Source organism: Colobus angolensis, unplaced genomic scaffold (assembly GCF_000951035.1).
Source record: "Colobus angolensis palliatus isolate OR3802 unplaced genomic scaffold, Cang.pa_1.0 Scaffold57, whole genome shotgun sequence".
Lineage (NCBI taxonomy): Eukaryota > Metazoa > Chordata > Mammalia > Primates > Cercopithecidae > Colobus > Colobus angolensis.
In genome coordinates, this window is record NW_012119265.1 from 11,851,334 (window position 1) to 11,875,572 (window position 24,239).

General features: G+C 40.2%; 1 protein-coding gene across 1 annotated transcript in view; it reads right to left on the minus strand.

Moving 5' to 3' along the window:
* PPP2R5E (protein phosphatase 2, regulatory subunit B', epsilon isoform) overlaps positions 1-24,239 on the minus strand; it is a 179,608-nt gene that overhangs the window by 15,467 nt on the left and 139,902 nt on the right. The window contains 7 exon segments of the mRNA XM_011961963.1: positions 3,348-3,467; positions 5,531-5,581; positions 5,685-5,738; positions 7,524-7,588; positions 7,591-7,628; positions 8,913-8,972; positions 10,218-10,348. Coding sequence (XP_011817353.1) covers positions 3,348-3,467; positions 5,531-5,581; positions 5,685-5,738; positions 7,524-7,588; positions 7,591-7,628; positions 8,913-8,972; positions 10,218-10,348 — 519 coding nt within the window.

Sequence of the window (24,239 nt, forward strand, 5' to 3'; positions counted from 1 at the left end):
GCTCGAGGTCACATGGCTAGTAAGTGGCAGATTCCAAAGTCCCTATTCTTAACCTCTTTACTCTGTTATCCCTAAAGAGTTCACATGCTGGTGGGAGAAGGGGCATCTACAAGCCTATCCAAAGTAAACTGTGACACATGCTGTATCAGATACACGAATAAAGTGTCAGGGGAAGGAGGGGAAAAGAGTAGAATCAACAATCCAGATGACTTGGGAAACAGAAGAGTGGCAGAAATGTAACATAGGTGGGGCTGAGTGTAGTGGCTCATGCCTGTAATCCCAGCACTTTGGGATGCCAAGGTGGGTGGATCATTTGAGGTCAGGAGTTCAAGACCAGTCTGGCCAACATGGCAAAACCCCCATCTCTACTAAAAACATAAAAATTAGTTGCACATGGTGGGGCGCGCCTGTGGTCCCAGCTACTCGGGAAGCTGAGGCACAAGAATCGCTTGAACCCGGGAGGCAGATGCTGCAGTGAACTACAACTGCATCACTGCACTCCAGTCTGGGCGACATGGCAAGACTCCGTCTCAAAAAAGAAAAAAAGAAATGTAACATAGGCAAGTGGCATTTAAGCTGGGCTTCGAAGGATGAAGGAAAGGGCATTCCAGGTAGAGGGCATTAATGAAAGGAGGGCAGAGGCATGGATGAGGACAATGTGTTTGGGAATCATCAAAGCAAATGAGGTAGCTGATGCAGATAAAGCAGGAGGCAAGGAGAGGGAGAAAAAAAAAAGAGTAAGAATGAGGCTGTTCTGAATATTCTAACTGGTTGGAGGAAAATCCTAGGTGCCTCCTTCTTTACTAGCATCCTCCCATGATCTCTTTGGATGTTCCTCCAGAGTCCAATACTTACCTGCCATTTAACTCTAACAACTTCCTCAATCTCTTATATATCCATTTTAATATGTAAACCCACTAATAGAAGTATGTATCCAGCTCCTTAAAGAGGAAAGGTATTGTTTATGCAAAGTTAAAAATTACTGTGTCTGACAATAGGACAGAGCCACTACTTTCCTGGGATCCATTGTCCTTCTGCACACACAGAAGCAGTGTCACCAGCATGCAGACCTCAGACCCTAATGATATACCTGAGGCAAACAATGAGAAGTGTCTGGCTACATAGGGCAGTCACTCAATAAATGGATGAACCAGCAAATTCATTAATAAATGTTTATGGATGAACCAGCAAACATTTATTAATGTGTTTGTAGGTTTATCCAGTAAACACTTATTAATGAACACTTATGAAATAAATAAGAGCCTCTTTCCTTTATTCTCAATTTACTTCTGCCAAATAATTGAAAATTCTTTTTTCTTTCTGCTACAAATTGAATTGTGTGCCCTTCACAATTCATATGTTGAAGTCCTAATCCCCAACGTGACTGTATTTGGACACAAGACTTTTAGGAGGTAATTAAGGTTACATGAGCTCATAAGGGTGGGGTCCTAACCAAATAAGACTGGGGGCCTTATAAGAAGAGGAAGACAGTGAGATTGCCTCTCTCTGTATGCACACGCCAGGAAAGGCCACATGAGCACACAGCAAGAAGAGGGCCATCTGCATGCCAGAAAGCAGGATCTCACCAGAAACCAACCATGCTGTCATCCTGATCTCAAACTTCTGGCCTCCACGGCTGTGAGAAAATACATGTTTAAGTCGCCAGTCTATGGTGTTATGTTATGGCAGCCCAAGCTGACCAAGATATGGCCTCTCTTTTCTAAGCTTCTGAGTATCACTTAGGCCTTTCTGGTGATGCTCTTTTTTTTCTTTTCTTTTTTTTTTTTTTTAAGATGGAGTTTCGCTCTTGTTGCCCAGGATGGAGTACAATGGTGTAATCTTGGCTCACTGCAATCTCTGCCTTCTGGTTTCAAGTGATTCTCCTGCCACAGCTTCCCGAGTAGTTGGGATTACAGGTGCCCGCTACCACACCCAGCTAAATGTTTGTATTTTTAGTACAGACCAGGTTTCACCATGTTGGCCAGGCTGGTCTCAAACTCCTGACCTCATGATCCACCCACCTCAGCCTCCCAAAGTGCTGGGATCACAGGCATGAGCCACTGCGCCCGGCTGGTGATGCTCATTTTTAAAAAGATACTTGTTTCCCAGGAGGCGGAGCCTGCAGTGAGATGAGATCGTGCCACTGCACTCCAGCCTGGGCAACAAAGTGAGACTCTGCCTCAAAAAAAAAAAAAAAAGATACTTGTTCCTTGACCTCCATAATGCCAAACATCCTGCTGAAAACTGAAAAAAATAAGGTAAACAACCCAGATATGTGAGCACTAAAGGCCCTGGGTGGTATCAAAATATCTATATACTGTTCTGTAATTTTTCCATTTTTATTCAGGCTTGTCACAGTTTCTACCTTCTTTTTTCTTGCTTTGTGGTACAACTGCTAGATTGCCATAACGTTACTGCTTCAACATATTAACATGTCTTTTGGTCAGAAATCAAAACAGCAGCAGCAGCCAGTGTCGCTAACTATGCAGCATAACGACAGCTTAGGGAAAAAGTCCACCATCAAATGACACCAGTAGAGGTCTGGTTCTGTGCTAAGAACCACAATCTGTACAATCTCTTCCAATCAACTGGCAGAGTCTAAGTTTATGAAACAGGCCTTAGGTGAGACAGCCAAAGGATCAAACCTAATGTGTGCTCCCCCAGTTTACCCTTCTTCCCTCCCGTATGGGTTCCACAGCACAGCTGCCATGGCTCCAAGAAAGAAAAGTGTTGCCCCTGAGTGGCCACGAGGAGGCAGAGCAGTGTCATGGGAAGGTCACTGGCTTTAGCAAGCAGCTACACCAAAGATCAAAATTTTACTCTATTCGCTATCGACTTGGGACCTACAGTAAATTGTTCTCCGAGCCTCATTTTTTTTTTTTTTTTCATCTAGGAAACTTCAGCGGATAATGGGACATTTATAAACAATGTATGTAAAGTATCTAGCATAGTATGGAATATTAGGTTTTCTCCTTTTCCTCTTAAACATTATTTAGCATTCTCTCTTACACAGTAGAGAAACCCCACCAGCCCACTTATTTAGGAATTATCTGAAATACTTTTGACCATTTTGAGCTTCAGTGTTCATATCTGCATGTCTATAAAAAAACATAATGCCCTCCTTGCAGGGTGTTAGGAGAATTAAAGTTACTGGAGAGAAAGCACCATTACTGTGGCTGTTAGGTATCAAGCGCTCAAGATAAGGTGGCCACTGTTAAAATTATTATCCTGTGAGGAGATAGCAAATAAACAGGAGGTAGCTAGTGTCTATTACATTGCTTTTGAAACAAATAAAATTTAACCAAAATAACTCATGCTCCCTGGCTCATGTCCTCTTTACTACTAACCTGAAAATGGGGGCTAGATACACACTTGGCGATTTGTTTAAACAAAGGTTCTTGGAGTTTAACACATTGTGAAGGTTCAATCACATCCAATATTTCTTCCAGTTCCCCAAGGAACATGACCTGTAAGTACAAGCAAAACACAAGATGTGAGGCATGTCACAAAAAAAAAATCCATAAGAACAAGGAGGACTAATGAGAGTTTGGACTATTGTAAGAAAAATTTACACATAAAACCAAACATAAATGAACCAGGCATTATCCCATGTTAGAAAACATTTGTTCCACAAAGAATTCACCACAGGGTACTTGGAAAAATTCTACATACTTGGAAAAAATACTCTTACTTATTATATACGTTACACAGAACGAGGGACACTCACACACTGCACCGGCCCCTAAGAAGCAAAACTGACCCCGTAGTGCTTTCCTCTCTATTATTAGTAACCCAGCTCTCTTTCCACAACACTTTTTTTTTTTTTTAAAACAATGAGAAGGTAGCCCTCCTACATGGAAGAGCAAAAGTTCAAATGTGGTCATTTGCCAAATACTTAAAGCCCCTGCTACATGCCTGATGCTCTAGAACGCACTCATTAATACAACAAAAAGTTCAAGAAACACAAATGAGCAGACTCACCCACATGCAGGTGCCACTTTAAACCCATGAGCACGCACTGACGCATTCTACACACACACACACACACACACACACGCACGCACGCTTGCTCTCTATAGAGCACAGTGAATCTTGTGAACTCAGCACCGGGTGCCGCAAGAAACAGAATTTTAGATCACAGTATGGAGCCAAATCCACAGTACAGTCAACTGTTTAAAATATAATGGGAAAATGACAGAGAAATAAAAACCAGTTTATGTATTTAGCTATAAAAAAATTACTTTAAAAAAATAAAGTGAGCAATCAAAATATGAAAAATAACAATGCCTTCATATTTTGAAATGTATCTGGGTAGCAATGCACAGTTCAACTTTACCTAACAGATTTTAATTAAATGACTTTCTGAAATTAAAATAGGGTTTAGAGAATTGAAACTCATTTGAGAAGGAAGGCATTTCTGCTAAAAGTAAAATATAGTAGACCCTTGCCATTTGTTAATATGTATATGGAATTTCTCCCAAAATTTTAACCAAATATAAAACTAACAGCTGATCTTTTTTTCTGAGCCATTTTCCACATGGTTGCTAACCTGCCAGAAGAGTGGCTGCAGATCTGGTGCTCAGTTAGGCTCACCTCCAGCTAAGAAACTCATGCACTACCCTAAAACAACCTCACAAAGTAGCACCTGCTTGGTGAGTTCTCAGCAAAGGTACAAATGATTGTAGGTCTGAACCCTCCAGGGTCATTTGTGAATGGTTGAAACTAAAGGTCTGTTGTCTATCCTAAGATGACACAGTAAGATCCAGCTTTACTATGCTTTAAAGTGAGTATTTGGGCAGGCTGCTCTAGCATCTTTCTACAGTGACAGCAAAACCTTCATATTATGAACGGGGCCACTAGGAAGGGAATATCAACAAAGCTAGACAACTGGACACATGACTGGGGCCTGGCCTGGGCTGGGCTTACCTGAGACTGAATAGCACAGTGAATAAAAAGCCAGGGTTCAGGAGTCAAGGAGGCGAGTTCGGGCCTAATCATCTGTACTTACTTAGTGTACTGGGACAGGCTATTTAACCTCTCTACAGTTTCAAAACTAGTAAAACAAGAGTTTTGATAGCGTGGCCTTATAGAGTTACAATGAGGTTTAAATGAGATGATGCTGTTTTCTTGTGTTTTGCTTGTTTTGTTTTGTTTCTGAGACAGTTTCACTTTTATTGCCCAAGCTGGAGTGCAATGGTACGATCTCGGCTCACTGCAACCTCCACCTCCCAGATTCAAGCGATTCTCCTGCCTCAGCCTCCTGAGTAGCTGAGATTACAGGCATGTGCCACCACACCTGGCTAATTTTGTATTTTTAGTAGAGATGGGGTTTCTCCATGTTGGTCAGGCTGGTCTCGAACTCCCAACCTCAAGTGATCTGCCCACTTCGGCCTCCCAAAGTGCTGGGATTACAGGCGTGAGCCACCATGCCCGGCCCTGATGATGTGGTTTTATACATGCTTAGCCCAATGTTTGGCACTCAGTAAAATACTCAGTAAACTATGAACACTCTCTGACAGTAAACACTTACCTCTTTTTGACTACATGTTTTAGGCCAAAATTTCATTAACCCCCTAATAACCTAAAATGAAAAGGAGAAAAACAAATGGCATTTAATTTTTCATATATATTTCTGGGAAAGGTAATTTTTCTGAAGTTTTTGAAATTATGGAAGAAAGACTTACTGGTTCTGTGAGTGAAGGATCTTTCTCCAGAAACTGCACTATACAATATGCCAGCTGAGTAAAAAATAAAAGGCAAAATTTTAAATTCTATACAGTAAGGGCTCAAAAGATATAATACTAAAACTTCCTAAAAGGTTTCCAGACTAGTTTTAATAACTTCACATTCAATTCATTTTAATTATCATAAAAATAAAATCTATATAAAGCAAAATAAGAAACTACTTTTTCAAGCCAAAGACTAATATTAACATGGCTCCAGGGAATTTTTTTTTTTTTAAAGTATTAGGACATGAAGTATGCAGCTAATGAAAAGCAGAGGTGAGACATCATACTCAGCACATTGTGGAATTATCTCACCCACATACACTTTGAGCTACATCTCAGGGGCTTCCTTTCTCTCTTTGCTAATATCAACAGTACTGAGTTTTACTGTAGTTCCACAAGAGTCCTCTATGGGAAGTAAGCACTTAATAAAAAAATTTGCCAATTGCCTGAAATGCCACATGGAAACTAAAGCAGTTTCACGAGGAGATGAAAGATTGTACCTGCCAGGCAGACCCTGGAAAAATGGAAGAATAGTTCTACATCTGGTACTAACGCATCTAACTAAGATTGTTTAAAATAATAATCATGAAATATGATATCCCATTTCAAAACCAAAGGCAAGATTTGTAAAAGGGCTTGCAAAGATTCTCGGACAAGAAAACCACCCTTGCAAAAGACCATTCTGATGGTGTTCTAAATTAGAAACATATGGATTAATTTTTCCTCGAAATACAGAATTTCACATTTAAAGAGGAACAGTGCTTAGAAAAATGCGTTACGTTTTTATGCAGACTCAAAACCTTCCCAATGGGGGTAAGAAGGAGTCAGAGTCTAGTCGTATTTAAAATTTTCCTATCCAAAATTTAAAATACTACCCAATAATTTATCTACCCCCAGTGACATAGTGACCATGCAAGGCAGTGTTAGCACAAAAATTAGAATGCGGACAAGACAGTGTATGCTTTTTAAAGTGATGAAGGCTTAAAGGGAAAAAAAATGTGAAAACACTGATTGATTTGTTTACTTGTGAGAGTGTTTATGTGTAGAAAGTGATAAAGACATGGTGAGTGACCTAGAACAGGAGGCAAAAAGGGCAACTGATAGACTAATGCAAATAGGATGGAACAAAACATTCAAGAACATTAAAACATGATTACATAGTCCAAAGATCTACATCTGCTAGGCTCCTGTGCATTTTATTACATGTAATATGCTCAGTATGTTATTGTGTGCAATTGGGCAAGTCATCTAAGTTCTCTGTAAAATAAAATGACCAAACAAGGGCTCCTCCCGCTTTAAAAATATTTCCATGATTCTACTGTGCATAGAAAAAAATGCACACATTTTTATTTCCCTCATGGAGTATTTTAAACTTTAATAAGTCTCTTTCCTTTAGGAATGAAGGCTATAGGCCCGGCACGGTGAGTCACACCTGTAATCCCAGCACTTTGGGAGGCCAGGGTGGGAGGATCACAAGGTCAGAAGATGCAGACCATCCTGGCCAACATGGTGAAACCCCATCTCTACTAAAAACACAAAAATTAGCCAGGCGTGGGGGTGCGCGTCTGTAGTCACAGCTGCTCGGGAGGCTGAGGCAGAAGAATCGCTTGAACCAGGGAGGCGGAGGCTGCGGTGAGCTAAGACTGTGCCACAGCACTCCAGCCTGGGCAACAGAGCGAGACTCCATCTCAAAAAAAAAAAAAAAAAAAAAAAGGCTATATCAATATCAAAAAAACAATGAGTTTGCAAACTTTTTATTTGGCTTCTAAAAGTAGTTGTATAAAATCCTCCTACCTGTGCATGGAAGAGTGATAAGCTCCTGACAGTGTGTAAGGGGATCAATACTTTCACCAGAAACTGTGTTCTGCCTTAAGAGGTAAAGCAAAGCCATTGATAATACTAGGGAGAAAAAAGAGACACAAATTAGCAATGTTACCACAAGTTAAACTGAGACAAACTGTTCTTGTGATATTAGTTAAACTTAATCAGTTTGTTTGTACAAAACAACATAATACCCACCCCAGTGGCATTCAGAATTTCTTTTCTTTTCTTCTTTTTTTAGACAGTCTTGCTCTGTTGCCCAGGCTGGAGTGCAGTGGCCCAATCTCAGCTCACTGCAACCTTCACCTCTGGGATTCAAGCTATTCCCATGCTCAGCCTCCCAAGTAGCTGGGGTTACAGACACCCGCCACCATGCCTGGCTAATTTTTTTGTATTTTTAGTAGAGACGGGGTTTCACCATGTTGTTCAGACTGGTCTAGAATTCTTAACCACAGCAAGTGATCTGCCCGCCTCAACCTCCCAAGGTGCTGGGATAATAGGTATGAGCCACCACACCCAGCCAGGATTTCTTAATGACTTCAAGGCATACAATAATTTGGAAGGAAATTTAAGAGAAGAAAATTTGCTTCTGATCACCCAACAAAGGCTCCTGTGCTCCTAAAATTAGTCAGATGGTTTCCAAAAGCTCTTTATCAAAATCCTTTATTTTCCCTCCCTTTTCCTTCTCCAAATAATGGCCCGCCTTGCTTGCTTCCGCCTTAAATATGACCTTTACCATTTCCAGGCATCATTCTTTCTCATTCCTGAAACCTCTGCCCAGCCTAGGAAAGTCACTGAGAGAAAGCTGTGTGACTCCACCTTCTTTTTCTCTTCATATTAGGAGAAAAGATTAAGTAATCACATTGTCCAGCTACATTATCCTCCCTTGTGTGTAGAAACTTAGACCACAGCTCTTTCCAATTCATTCCACTACTCCAAGCAGCAGCTGTTCAAGGACTATACCCGGATATACAACTCCTTTGAAAATGGCAATCTTTCCAATTATTATAAACCTGCTTTCAACAGATAAGGCAAAGGACCAGATAGCCTAAAAACTAATGAGAATAAGATGTTTTGGAGTAACTGGTCCGACCATAATTAGATGTATCATCTTTCTAGTAATGAATGAACTGTTAGCTCTTTCAGTCATTCCAGTGGAACTGGCAATGCATAACTGTGGAAGAAGGGAAACAGAAAATTGTGTCTTGTACAGTCAGTTGGAAAAAATGCTAACAGGCACAAATGAGAGAGACCCAATGTACATACAGCAAGAGAACTAAGTAAGCATCTCCTGGTGCCACTTGAACCTAATTTTTAAAATAATATTCACCTGAAATTAGCAATTAGAAAAACTGTGCTCACCTTCCTAATATTTCCAGCAGTTCAGCTACACCATTGAAGTGTTCTGTTTCATAAACAAACCTGAGAAAAAGAGGAGAAACAGGAGGAGAAAGGAGGAGAGAAGGAGGAGAAGGGAGGGAGAAAAGGAGGAGGAGGAGGAGGGGAGGATGAGAAGGGGAGGACGAGGAGAGCGGGGAAGAGAGGAGGAAAGGGAAGAGAAGGGGAAAGAGGGGGAGAAGGAGGAGGAGGAGGAAGAGAGGAGGAGGAGAGGAGGGAAAAGAGGAGGAGAGAGGGGAGACAGGGGATGGGGGAGAGACGGGAAAAGAGGAGAGGGAAGACAAGATGGGAAGAGATGGGGAGAAGAGGAGGGGAAAAAAGGAGGAGAGGGAGGAGGAGAGGAGGGAGGAGAGGGGGAGGGGGGAGGAGGAGCAGAGGAAGAAGGGAAGAGGAGCGGGGAAGAGATGGGGGAAGAGAGGAGGAGAGGGAGGAGAGGAAGGGGGGAAGAGAGGAGGAGGAGAGGAGGGAAAAGAGGAGGAGGGGGGAGACAGGGGATGGGGGAGAGACAGGGGAAGAGAGGAGAGGGAAGAGAAGATGGGAAGAGAGGGAGAAGAGAGGAAGGAGGAGAGGGGGGAGGAGAGGAGGAGAGGGTGGAAGAGGAGGAGCAGAGGGAGAAGGGAGGAGGAGGAGGAAGAGAGGAGGAGACGAGGGAAGAGAGGAGGAGAGGGAGGAGAAGAGGAGAAGGGGAGAGAGGAGAAAAGAAGGGAAGGGGGAGGAGAGGAGGGAAGAGAGGAAGGGGGAAGAGACGAAGAGGGGGGAAGACAGGGGAGGGAGAGGTGGGGGAAGAGAAGAGGAGAGGAAGGAAAAGAGGAGGAGAATGGGGAGGGGGCAGGAGAGGAGGAAAGAGAGGAGGAGATGGTGGAGGAGAGAAGGAGAGGGAGTAAGAGAGGAGGAGGAGAGGGGAGAAAAGAGGAGGAGGAGAAGAAAGGAGGAGAGGAGGAGGAGGAGAAGGGGGGAGGAAAGCAGGAGAGGGAGAGGAGGAGGGGGAAAGTAGGGGGAGAGGAGGGGTAGAGAAGAAGGAGGGGGAGGGGAGGGGGGGAGAGGAAGAAGAATAGAGGAGGAAGAGGGTGGGAGGAGAAGATGGGGGAAGAGAGAAGGGGTAAGCGAGTAGAGGGAGAGGAAGGACAGAGGACAGGAGAATGAAGGAAGGAAGGCAGAAAGGGAAAAAGAGAAGTCAGTATACTGTTTTCAGATATTTGAGATTTACTTAATACTTCCATAAAAATACCAGCTTTGCTTCTCTTTATTCCCCCATCACCCTCCACTTACCTTAGAAAAATATTGTTAATCTGTTTTCAGATAAATGCTCTAAGACTGAGAAACTTGCCATAAATTCTGTGTAAGACTGTTTTTAAGTAGTCCCGTTCCCGAGGGTCTTCACTGTCAAATAGCTCCAGAAGCTGTTGTAAATGAGACATTACAGCTGTCAAAGGCAGTTTCAGAAAAGAATTTAGGAATTCTATTATTTAAAATCCCCTCCTTCTTTCCTCAAAAATGTGTTGAATATCTATTATGTGCCAGGCACAGTGCTAGTTTTTGGGCATATCATGATAAACAAGTCAGACAAGGAGCTTATATTCCACTAAAGAAATACAAATACAAAATAACAACAATAAAAGTAATAATATGAATAATAGCTAATACACATATGGCACTTACTGTGATCATCAGGCAATTTTCCACGCAATCTACATATTAATCCTCCCGATGAGGTAGTTTTGTCCCCCTTTTACAAAAGAGGAAACTGGCGCACATAAGGGTTAAGAAACGTGCCCACGGTCTCACAGCTAATAGGTGGTAAAGCTAGTATTTGAATCCCAGCAGTTGAGGCCATAAGTCCATGATCTCAACCACTTCACTATGCTACCTACTGATATTCCAAATACACAGTTAAAATAAGCTGACTGGGTGGTGACTCACGCCTGTTATTCCAGCACCTGGGGAGGCTGAGGCAGGTAGATTACCTGAAGTCAGGAGTTTAAGACCAGCCTGGACAACATGATGAAACCCTGTCTCTACTAAAAATACAAAAATTAGCCACGTGTGGTGGTAGGCGCCTGTAATCACAGCTACTCAGAAGGCTGAGGCAGGAGAATCACTTGAACCCGGGAGGCAGAGGTTGCAGTGAGCCGAGATCGCACCATTGCACTCCAGTCTGGGTGACAGAGCGAGACTCAGTCTTAAAAAAAAAAAAGCTAAGCCTTCAGCTCTACTAGAATATCCAGGAAAATGAAAAAAATCTGAATCAAAGCAAGCATCAAAAAGTCTCAATGATATTGGCAACGGTCCTTTTTAGATCCGGACTCTTGTTACGTAGGTGTGCTCACTCTGTAAACAGTTATCGAAGTGAATGTTGATTATTTCTGTACGTATGTTATATGTGAAAAAGTTTTGTTTGTTTTTTTTTTTTGAGACAGAGTCTTGCTCTGTTGCCCAGGCTGGAGTGCAGTGGCATGATCACAGCTCACTGCAACCTCTACCTCCTGGGTTCAAGCAAGCAATTCTCAGCCTCCCAAGTAGCTGAGACTACAGGCACCTGCCACCACACCCAGCTAACTTTTTGTATTTTTAGTAGAGACGAAGTTTCGCCATATTGGTCACGCCCAGCCGTGGATAACATGTTTAAGTTCCCAAACATTTGTAATCTAAAGTTAATAACCAAATCCTGATAACATCACATCTATGTGCTCAAAATGAAGTCCACGCAACTAGTCCAAAAGAGGTAACAAGCTAAAGTTTCAGCCAAATGCCAGTGGGCACAACAGATTCAACTCAATGTCTATCAAAAATTCCAGCTGCTTTGTTTTTGTATCACTGACAAGCTGATACTAAAATTAATATGGAAATGCAAGAGAGCCAGAAGAGCCAAAATACTCTTGAGGGAAACAAAACTTGAAAGATTCACACTTCTCTATTTCAAAACTTAGTCCAAATACAGTAATCAAGACAATGTGGTACTGGCATAAAGACAGACATACAGATTAATGGAATAGAATTAAGAGCCCCAAAATAAGCCCTCACATTTATGGTCAACTGATTTTCAATAAGAATGCCAAGTCATTTCAATGGGGAAAGAATAGTATTTTCAACAAATGGTGCTGGAACAACAGGATATCCACGTGCAAAAGAGTAAGTTGAACCTCTACCTCACAATATACATTCAGATTAACTCAAAATGAAATCAACCTAAAATTAAGAGCTAAATTATAAAAAAAAATAGAAGAATAAATCTTCATAACCCTAGATTAGGTGATATTTCTTAGATATGACCCAAACCATAAGCAACAAACAAATAAATTAGACTTCCCCCAAATTGAAACCATTCATGCGTCAAAGGACACCATCAACAAAGTGAAAAGAGAATGCACACACTGGGAGAAGATACAGCTGACCCTGTGCAAGTTCACTTGCATGCAAATTTTCTTCCACTCTTGGCTGGGCGTGGTGGCTCACCCCTGTAATCCCAGCACTTTGGGAGGCTGAGGCAGGTTGTTCACTTGAGGTCAGGAGTTTGAGACCAGCCTGGCCAACATGGTGAAATCCCATCTCTATTAAAAGTACAAAAATTAGCTGGGTGTCGTGATGGGTGCCTGTAATCCTAGCAACTCAGGAGGCTGAGGCAGGAGAACTGCTTGAACTTGGGAGGCAGAAGTTGCAGTGAGCCGAGATTGCACCACTGTACTCCAGCCTGGGAGAGAGAGCAAGACTCGGTCTCAATTTAAAAAAAAAAATTTTTTTTCTTCCACTTTTGCTACCCTGAGACAGCAAGACCAACCCTTCCTCTTCCTCCCAACCTCCTCAGCCTACGCAACGTGAAGACCACAAGGATGAAGATCTTTATGATGACCTACCTCCCATTAATGAACAGAAAATGTGTTTTCTTTTCTTCATAATTTTCCTAACATTTTCTTTTCTCTAGCTTGCTTTATTGTAAGAACACAGTATATAATACAGATAGCATACAAAATATGTGTTATTCAACTGTTCATGTTATCAGTAAGGCTTCCTGTCAATAGCAGGCTATTTGTAGTTAAGTTTCTGGAAAGTCAAGTTATACATATACTTTTCAGCTGCTCAGGGGTTCACTGCCCCTAATATCTGCACTGTTCAAGGTCAACTGTATTTATAAACCATGTATCTGATAAGGGACTAGTATCCACAATATATAAAGAACTTTTAGGTCAGGCATGGTGGCTCACACCTACAATCTCAGCACTTTGGGAGGCAGAGGCGGGTGGATCGCTTGTGCCCAGCAGTTTGAGACCAGTCTTGGCAACATGGCAAAATCCTGTCTCTTCAAAGAAATTCAAAAATTAGCCAGGCTTGGTGGCACGTGCCTGTAGTTCCAGGTATTTGGGAGGCTCAAGTGAGAGGATCACCTGAGCCTCAGGAGATCAAGACTGCACTGAGCCGTGATCGTGCCACTGCACTTCAGTCTGAGCAACAGAGAGAGAAACTCTGTCTCAAAAACAAAACAAAACAAAACCAAAAAAAAAAAAAAAACAAGAAAAAATAATTTTAAAAGCTCAACAATAAGAAGAAAACCCAGTTTAAAAATGGACAAAGGATTTTATTTAACAGCTAAATCGCAAAGGAAGTATACAAATTTTGGTCAATAAACACATGAAAAGTGCTCTATTTTATTGATCATTACAGAAAAGCAAACCCTGGCTCACACCTGTAATCCCAGCACTTTGGGAGCCGAGAAGGTAGATCACAAGGTCACGGTTTGAGATCAGCCTGGCCAACATGGTGAAATCCCATCTCCACTAAAAACACAAAAATTAGCCAGGCGTGCTGGCACACGCCTGTATTCCCAGCTACTCAGGAGGCTGAGGCAGAAGAATTGCTTGAACCTGAGGTAGAGTTTGCAGTAAGCCAAGATCGCACCACTGTACTCCAGCCTAGGCGACAGAGCAAGACTCCACCTCGGAAACAAAAAAAAGAAAACCCAACAAGGAGATATTCATTGGATGGCTATAATGAAAAAGAGGGATAATAAAAAGTGTTGGCGAGGATATGGAGAAACTGGAACCCTCATCATTGTTGGTAAGAATGTAAAATGGTGCAGCTATTTTGGAAAACAGTTTGGCAGTTCCTCAAATCTCCCACAGAGTTACTATATGACTAAACAATTCCACTTTCATGTATATACCCAACAGAACCGAAAACACATGCCCACACAAAAATGTGTACACAAATGTTCATGGGAGCAATATTCATAATAGCTAAAAAGTGAAACAACCCAAATATCTGTCAGCTAATAAACAAAATGTGATGCCAGGGAGTATTATTCAGCCATAAAAAGGAATAAAGTACTGATACATGTTACAACATGAATGAATCTTTCAAACATCATGCTAAGTAAAAGAAACCAGACACAGAAGGCCATACAATGTATGACTCCATGTATGTGAAATAATCAGAATAGGCAAATCCACAGTAGCAGAAAGCAGAATGGGGAGTGGCTACTAATAGGTCTGGATTTATTTTTTGAGACAGAGTCTTGCTCTGTCACTAGGCTGGAGTGCAATGGCGCTATCTCAGCTCACTGCAACCTCCACCTCCCAGGTTCAAGAGATTCTCCTGCTTCAGCCTCCTATGGGTCTGAATTTCTTCGGGGGATGATGAAAACATCCCACAATGATACTGTGGTGATGGCTTCATGACTCTGTAAATACACTAAAAACCACTAATTGGAAACTTTAAAATGGCGAATTTTATGGTGTATGAATTACAACACAATAAATCTGCTACCTTTACAAAAAGTCAGTGTGCAAGTTCCTCTGGCTGAAGAACAAACTTGGAAATCGGTTTGAATGTTACTGAGTTGTTTTTTTTTTACATTCATCATCATTGAAATAAAGCAAAATTCAGTTCTAGTGTCTTTATAGCAAAACATTTCAAGAGCACACAGCACACAAATTAAAGCAGACTACCATCGTCATCAAAAAGGCTATCGAGACATATGTAAGTCTGACCTCAGGTGATTAAGACATGAGGTTGAGACTGACAGCAGAATTAAAACTTCATGGTCAATAATCGAATGTGCTTTTGTTTGGTGTTTTACTCTAAATAAAAGACAGAGTTATGGGCCAAAAAAAAGGCCCCTCAAACATGGCAGGAAACACAAACTAAAGGATGGTCTTCAAAAATAGGTAGACAGACAGGACACAATTTTTTGCTACACAATGCCATCCACCACCCATCTATCATTCCTTCATTCATTCATTCATTTTAAAAATGAGTATTTCAAGTAAACATTTATGGTGTGCTTATTAAGGGCCAGGCAGTGGGCGAGCTGTCAGGGATACAATGATAAGCAAGACAGATACAGTCTTTGCTTTCTCAGAGCCTATTCTAATGGGGAATACAAACAATTAAATAAACAGCATGTTAAGTAGTTCAGGATGTTGTATAAATACACAGCAGACACACCTACTGTACTTGGAAGAAGTGGAGTGATCAGGGAAGGCTTCTAAAGGAAGAGACATCCAGGCCAACCCATGAAGAAATGAGGAGTTAGAAGTGGGATAAGAGTGCTCCTCACAGGTTCAATAGTACATGCTTTTACTAGCAGCCTATCCAAACAGAAGATGTTGTGAACTACTGCTCTCTGCCCATTCAGCAATACAATAACTACATACGTACTGAGTTCTTTCTCTGTGCCAGCGATGGTCCTCACTGCTGGACATACACAAATTGTAGAACAATTGTGGAGCCCATCAGGGGAGGCAATGGGCAAGTTAACACATTTCCACAGGGAAACATTCTATCTAGGAAAGAAAGGCATGTAGCTCCAACTAGCAAAAAAAAAAAGGCCCCATATAGACTCAATATCTCTTTATCTATAATAAAGTTCCAAATGACATAAGCTCTCTAATCCACCCACCCAGTCCACCCATCCACCCAATCCCATTCCAAGGCTAATAGAAATAATTAACCTTGTACGTTTTATTTTTTAAATTCGGTTTCTACTTTTAAGTGTTTCAAAAGGCTTTAATGAATAACTTATAACCAACATAAGAGGAGGTTTGAGGGTGTGTAATATTAGCAAAACTTGAATCAACTTTCCTTGTATACTCTTAATCTTGAGTTTAATGAATACATAATAATTAAGCAAGAAATGTTTAACTGATGTTTTCATTAGGCTCTCAAACAAAATGCATTGCCGGGTGCCTAACTTTAGATATTTACAAAGTCACAAATATTAAATGTATCATGTTCTATGAGAAAGAAAGATGAACTACAGTATTAAACTATTTTTCTGCTTCTCTATGGAACATGCTTTTGATGATTTTATGATGCATGAGACAGAAATATAATAGTGCACAGGCCAAAAAAAGGGGTAGTAGGATGAGCTCTGATTTCCAAAACAAAATAATATGAGTGTGCTTAGTCATATCTGTAGTCCCAATCACTTCCACACAAAAAAAGAAATATACGCCCACACCTGTAAATGCCTAAGTGGACTGTGCCATCCATAATATAATAGGCAGCTTGTAGTCAAAGAAAAGAAGTTAAGAAGCTGGAGCATTTCCAAGGTGATTACACAGGAAAGACAGACCTGTCAACACACTAACTCCAAGTTTACAGAAACCAGCCTTCTTGAAGCTCACAAATAGGGATAAACTACATAGTGATTTAGCCAAATAACCTTTCTTTGAACTCATAAATCTACAATGAAATGAGAAGAGTGAAATGAAAAAGGGCTATAAGGGTCTTCCAGCTAGGCAGGGGAATTGAACCTCTCTCCTCCTGAATCCTCCCTAAATGACAGTGAAAGAATAAGAATAGAAGAAAGCCTTGGCATAGAGGGAACTGGAGAGAAAATTTGGACTTATTTGTAGACTTCTCAAAGATGGAAGTGGATGACAAGAGGTAACTATCTTAGGTTTCCTCTTTCTCCAGTCTGCTAAGTGTTTTTCCATTCTGCAAGCAGGGAAGGAAGCCAACAAGAAGCAGGCCAGTTCACTCCACAGAACCCTTAAAAGGCTTAGAAACTAAAGGCACCAGATATATTTGATGGTAAGGGTGTGAGAAATAGCTAAAAACAGGAGGACTGGTTGAAAGTCTGTAGAAGACCCCCCAGATCCCATGTAGTATACTGATGATGTACAATTAAGTCTGGAAAGAATGAGTAAGTATCTAGTCTTGGAGACACCATACACGTTAAGTAAATCACTTGTTGGAAAGAATGGGATGAAATAAAACTCTGCATACCTAAAAGGGATATATTTGCCAGCTTTCTTCCCTGACCAGGCTCCCAGTGCTATATAAGTCAGAAGATCAGAAAGTCCCTTTTGGAAGAAACTGACAGCCTCAAGAGGAAAGACCTACAGATACGCTAACAGCTGAGGGTTTCCTAATGAAATGGCAAGGTCCTTGACCAGTTATCCCATTCAAAGTCACCAGTTGCCAAGTGTCACTATGCAAATATAAACACACATGTGCACACTGTAACATACACAAGTTCTAAGCAACTTTTCGGTAGACTAACATGTAATTATGACTATGAAGTCAAAGATCACCAGATATTTTAACATAAAAGACCACAACAAACAATTATAAGGAACTCAGAGGAAACAAGCACCATGCTAGGAGTACCAAAAAAATTGCAAAAAGGAAACTATAACATCCTCAAAGATAAACAAATATGCTGGATCCTTGAAATAAAACAGAGTGCTGTTATTCAGGTACATATTCAGGACATTTTTTAAAAGCTTTCAGAAGTTCAACATATAACAAAAATTTTAGCAGAAGCAATAGAACATTAAAATGAGCAAATCTACCCCTAACATACAACCAAAAAACAGAGATAATATATAGAAGAAGATTTTAAAAACCAAGAGATCCAATACATAATAGCAATCTAGAAAGACATGGAGACAGAAAAATAGAAAATGAACAGAAGGAAATTATCTGAGGAATAATTCAATTCAATTTCCAGGGAAAAAAAAAAGTCATGAATGTCAATACAGATATGGCCCATTAAGTGTTCTGCACAATAAATGAACAAAGACTCACACCAAAGCATATCACTTTCTGGACGTGGGGACAAAGAGAAGATTTCAAAGAAGTTACAAAGAAGACACATCATTATAAAGGATAAGGCATTCAGCTGGTGCAGGGCTTTTTAATACCAACACTGGAAGGTGGAAAACAATGGATCAATTCCTTAAAACATCTGGGAAAGTTCCAAATTTACACCTAGCCAAAACATCAATCAAGTAGGTAGGCAGGCCGGGCACAGTGGCTCACACCTATAATCCCAGCACTTTGGAAGACAAAGGCGGGCTGATCACTTGAGGTCAGAAATTTGAGATCAGCCTAGGCTAACGTGATGAAACCCCATCTCTACTAAAAATACAAAAATTAGCCTGGTGTGATGGCATGCGCCAGTAATCCCAGCAGCTGGAAGTTGCAGTGAGCCAAGATCGTGCCACTACACTCCAGCCTGGGCAACAAAGCAAGAGTCTGTCTCCCAAAAAAAAAAAAAAAAAAAAGTAGGCAGAATAAAGACATTTTCAGACAAGTGATCTCAGAACATTTACATCCCATTCATGCTTTTTTAGGAAGAATCTAGAAGGTATGTTCCACCAAATAAGAAGTTAAACAAGTAAGGACACAGTGTAGAAGGGCAGCAAAGGGAAGTGCTGGGATGACTGTGTGGGTGGCCCAGAGCAAGCAACCAGTGCCAATACGAGCAGGATGACCAGGGCTCCAGGAAGAAGGTCTCCAAGCAAAAAAAAAAAAAAAGGAACTGATAGACTAGTTGATATGTGGGTCATACTGAGAAGGGCTGTACGGTACTCTCAGAGAATTAAGGTATACACTAGTATACCTTAATACTAGTGATGAATACACAGGAAAGCAAGTAAAAAATAAGGCAACTATTTTCCTAAAATAAAAAGGCTCTACAAGAAAAAAAATATAACCATGTGCCTTGTAATGAACAACATGTATAAAGAGTATTCATTCTATCATCTGATTCATTCAAATTTTGTGATATAACATTGGATGTAGAGAGGGAGTTATAGTGGGAGATACATAATGGCTTACAGTAGGAAGTTGACAGACATAAATAAAACCTAAAATGACAAGTTAAGAAATAGCAGTATAAGCATGCTGTTTAGAAAGATGGAAATAAATATATAGAAACAACTGGAAGACTTAAATGTGGTTACCTTCAGGAAACAGGACTCTGGTTTGGAGAAAGATGAGGCAAGAGATCTGCCATTTTTCATTAAAAACCATATAAACATATTTGAATTTTAAAAGTTGGCATTATCAAAACTATTTTTAAAAGTCATTAAGAGCAAAAGATTTCGAGCAAAAAAACCCAGATGCTCTCTGCTACAATAAAGAATTACCCTGCCCTACTCCATGTAAAGTAAAATTTTAGAGAACATCAAAAATCTTCAAGTAGATAACCGATAAAATTGGTATTCTAAATGTTTTCATCCAAAGTGCCACAGAGCACTCAAATCAGATGTCCACATTTCTGGCTTTGTTTGCAACTTTCTCCTACTCTCTGCAAACTGTCTTCCTCATACTTTCACCTGGGCCAAATACAGAGAAAACAGCCCAGAACAAAGAAGCCAGAGCCAAAGGCGGTCTGACTCCAATGAATCAGATCGACTCAAGGCATGCACTGTACGAAATGAAGCAACCTATGGGGCAACCACTGAGAAAGGACAATGGGGACAAGGGATCAAAAGGTTGCGATCACAAGCTTCTGGCAATTCTGACTCCAAGACTCCTATGGAAATTCAATATAAAACTTTCGAAAGTGTACGGCGTACAAATATGAATAACTCCACCAAGTCACACGCTTTTATTTTCCTCCATTTAATTTCAGGCATTCTTTCCACAAACCAAAGAAGTCCACTTTTTTCCCCTTGAGCATTCTATCTATTTCAAGACAACCTTATGATTTAAGTTTTTAAGACAACCAATTTGGTCAGCAATTCAAGAAAGAGCTATTGTGCTAAATAACGATGCACTTAGTGGGAAGCAGGCAGGGACTAGCTACATAATTTGTGGGGCAAAATGACATACAGTGGTCCTTGCTCAAAAAGTATTAGGAGTTTCAAGACAGCAAGAGCAGAGCAATAAACCAAGCACAGGGCCCTTCTAAGCACAGGGCCCAGTGTAACTGCACAAATTACACAACCAGGAAGCTGGCTCTGAATGCAGGAGTCAGAGCAATAAAGCCCTTTTTACAAGATTTTTGAGTTATACACTGGACAGGACAGGATGAGGTGATCTGCTGTTAACTGATAATTGGTAACGGCTATCTCATAAAATTCCAGGTAGAAATAAATGCTCTAAACTCTTATTTGCTATAGGCTGTGAGAGGGAAATGTAAACATTTTGACATATTCAAGGAACTCAGTCGGAAAATACAAACTCATTTGTATTGGAGCTGAGATTCAAGGCCTCGTGGAATTTATTTCAGTCTAAAACTAAAAATTTTTTAACAGGTTGGCTTATCTCATGTCCAATTTGTGTTGAGTTTTTAAAAACACAATAACAAAAGGTCACTTTTAAGGACAGGCTGAATGATTTGCATGATTTGCATAATTTACATGATAATTACAGCACCTTTCAGCTAAATATAACAGCAAATGTGAAGTACAAATTACTAAATAGCAATCTCCAGCAGTACATATGTTTACGTGGATACTTGAATAGTATGTCTCTTAGCAACCACTGACTGTTTCAGATTTGCGGAGTAGTTGAAAGCAATCTTTAGAAATATGTTGCTAAACTCTTGCCACAATAATCCACCCAATGAAATAATACAAGGTTTGGCAATTCATTTGGGCCTAAAGAAGGGGTTTGGGGATCATAAAGCAACTATTTTCCCAACAATCCCAATACAGATGAAAATTATCTTTATTGATAATAGACAAAATTGTTCCATAAGCCTAGGCAAGTCTACATACTCATAGCTCTAGAAGGCAGTTTACCAAGTTACTTAAGTCTAAAATCAACATTATCACAGACAAAAGTGCACTATGCAATGAATTGACTATCTTTGATAAATCTCTAACAGCTTTCTTGTGCAAACACTTAAGTGAGTACACAAAAAATGCTACAGGTTATGTAAATCTAGATTTAATAAAAATCACAATGAAATTCAAGTGAGCCCGTCATACTATTCTAGGATAAAAAAACAATAAAACACTTCAAACAAAAACATTCAAAACCCTTGAATGAAAAACGACAGACTGTTGGCCGGGTGTGGTGGCTCATGCCTGTAATCCCAGCACTTTGGGAGGCCGAGGGGGGCGGATCACGAGGTCAGAAGTTCGAGACCAGTCTGCCCAACATGGTGAAACCCTGTCTCTACTAAAAATACAAAAAATTACCCAGGCATGGTGGTGCGCGCCTGTAGTCCCAGCTACTCGGGCCACTGAGACAGAAGAATCATTTCAATCCAGGAGGCAGAGGTTGCAGTGAGCTGAGATCAAGCCACTGCAATCCAGCCTGGGTGGCAGAGCTAGACTTCATCTCAAAAAAAAAAAAAAGAAAAACAACAGACTGTTTTGTCTGGCCCTACCAAAATATGGCTTTCCAGATTCTCTTGAAAAACCAAAAGATCCAGCAAGACTTGGCTCACTTACCTAGAGACCAACCGTTACTGGGAGTGGATTGGCAACAGGATCTAAGCTCTCTAAATCACCACAGTTTCCATCACTCCTTTGGTCATACCCACACTACTTCATTATGTACCATTTGTCTGTCCTCTGTAAAGATTTAAATGAGCTATCCCTGGTTTTCACACATTATAAATTATACATTCCTGGCAGTAATAAACATTTATGTCCAACACTGATTGGAGGAAATCAGTTGGCAAAGTGTGGAACTGAAGAGAATCCAGAGACACAGGAGACCCATGTAACATCTTAAGAGAACCCAACAGCCTGTGAAGAACCATGTACGTAGAGTCCAATGGGTATCAGTGATCTTTAGAATAAGAGTTGGATTTCAAATAATTCATAACGTGCTAGGTAAGACATGACAGGCTAACACTATATGATTTCATGGACTGAAGCTATTAAATAAAACACAGCTTAAGAAAGTTCTCAAAACAAGAATCCTAATAAAAATATTAGTGACAGCACCAGCATTAATGTTTACTGAATATGAACCACGTGTTGGGAATACTTTTGAGAGCTTGTATAGGTATTTAGTTGTTAAATCTCCAAAACAACCTTACAATGTGATTATATTACGGATATTTTGCATCTACTTTCTAGATGAGGAAACTGAGGCACAGAGTAGTTATGTCACTTGTCCAAGGTCAAACACAAAAAAATGGCAGAGCCCAAATTCAAATCAGTCTGTACACTTAATCACCAATCTATACCGCTTCCTGAGGAAGAAAAATTCAAGGTATTGAAAAAGGCACTTGAGGCAACACAGGAAGCTTTCCTTTTCGCTTTAGATTTTAAAAAGGGCAGATATAAATGCTGAAAGGAAGGAAGCAATGAATACTGTGCACAAAAGAATGGGCTATCCTACAAAAATAGTCTTAGGAAGACTAATGCACAAAATCAGCTGAGGTTTATGAAAAATTGCAAGGCAATAAAATGAGAATGTACTTGCAGATGAAATTTTTTATTATTCTTATTGATTATAACATATATGCTCATTATTTTTTAAATGTAAAAAACAGAGATATCTAAAAAACAGGAAGCGAAGATCATCACATATAATTACTCCCTTCCAGCCAATTAACAACAATTTGGTAGAACTCCTTTCAAAATCGTTAATGCATATTGCTATAGTCTGCATGTTTCCCCTAAAATTCATGTGATAGGAATTTAATCCCCAATGAAGCAGTGTTGGGAGGTAAGGCCTTTTGGTAGGTGTCGAGGTCATAAGGGCTCTGCCCTCATAAATAGATTAATGCCACTATAAAAGGGGATTTGGGACCTGGGTTCACTCTCTCTTGCCCTCTGCCTTCCACCACATGAGGGCACAGACAGTAAGATGGCACTCGTTAGATGCCAGCACCTTGATCTTGGACTTTCCAGCCTCCAGAACTGCAAGAAATAAACTTCTGTTCTTTATAAATTACCCAGTCTGAGGCATTTTGTTAAAGCAGCACAAAAGAACTAAAACAAAAGTACTAACATCATTTTTCCCTAAAATAACAGATACAGGCTCAAAAATTATACTGTTCTATAACAATGCATGTTTCACTTAAAAATAGATCACGAGTAGGTCTATCACATTCTTTTTACAAACTGATGAATATTTCACTCTACAAATGTCCACAGTTCAATTACCTCCTACTAAGGAACTTAAAAGTTATTTTCCAATTTTCTAATAATTATTAACAATGGTGCATTCAATACCTTTGTATATACATCTTTTATACGTATCTGATCGTTTCTCGTGGACTTGTTGGGTCTAAATTTAAGCTGATAGAATACTATCGGTTTCCTCTTCAGGACAATTATGCCAATTTAATGTACGTGTGTATATAGCCATCTATTCATATGTCTATTCATTCATTTATTTGGTACAACTGCCTATGAGTTTTATGGCACACTCAGCAGGGTCATCTCCACCTAAGGTACTATTATGTTCCATTCTCCTGTTCTGACGCCATACCATTTTAATTAATTTTACCTTTTCCTTTGTAGTATATTATTTAATAAGTATCATTAGTCATCTTTTTCAAAAATTTATTTCATGAACTCTAAACGTTTCAAGTTTTTAGAAAATTGTAATTTTAATTAGAACTATACTAATGTAGAAATAATTTGGAGATTATATGAACATCTTTCTGATAGTCTTCCCATCTAGGAATATGCCACATTTCTGCATTTACTCAAGCCTTCTTTAAGTTTCATATAGATTTTTAAAATTGTATTTCAAAAAATGAAGATTTTAAAATTAATAATGGAAGCCAGGCACAGTGACTCGTGCTTATATTGCCAGCACTTTGGGAGGCCAAGGTGGGCAGATCACTTGAGTATAGGAGTTCAAGAGCAGCCTGGCCAACATGGTGAAACCACGTCTCTACCAAAAATACAAAAATTAGGGCTGGGCATGGTGGCTCATGGCTGTAATCCCAGCACTTTGGGAGGCTGAGACGGGAGGATCATGAGGTCAGGAGTTTGAGAACAGCCTGGCCAACATAGTGAAACCCTGTCTCTACTAAAAATACAAAAAATTAGCCAGTCGTGGTGGTGAGTACCTGTAATCCCAGCTACTCAAGGAGGCTGAGGCGGCAGAATTGCTTGAACCCGGGAGGAGGAGGTTGCAGTG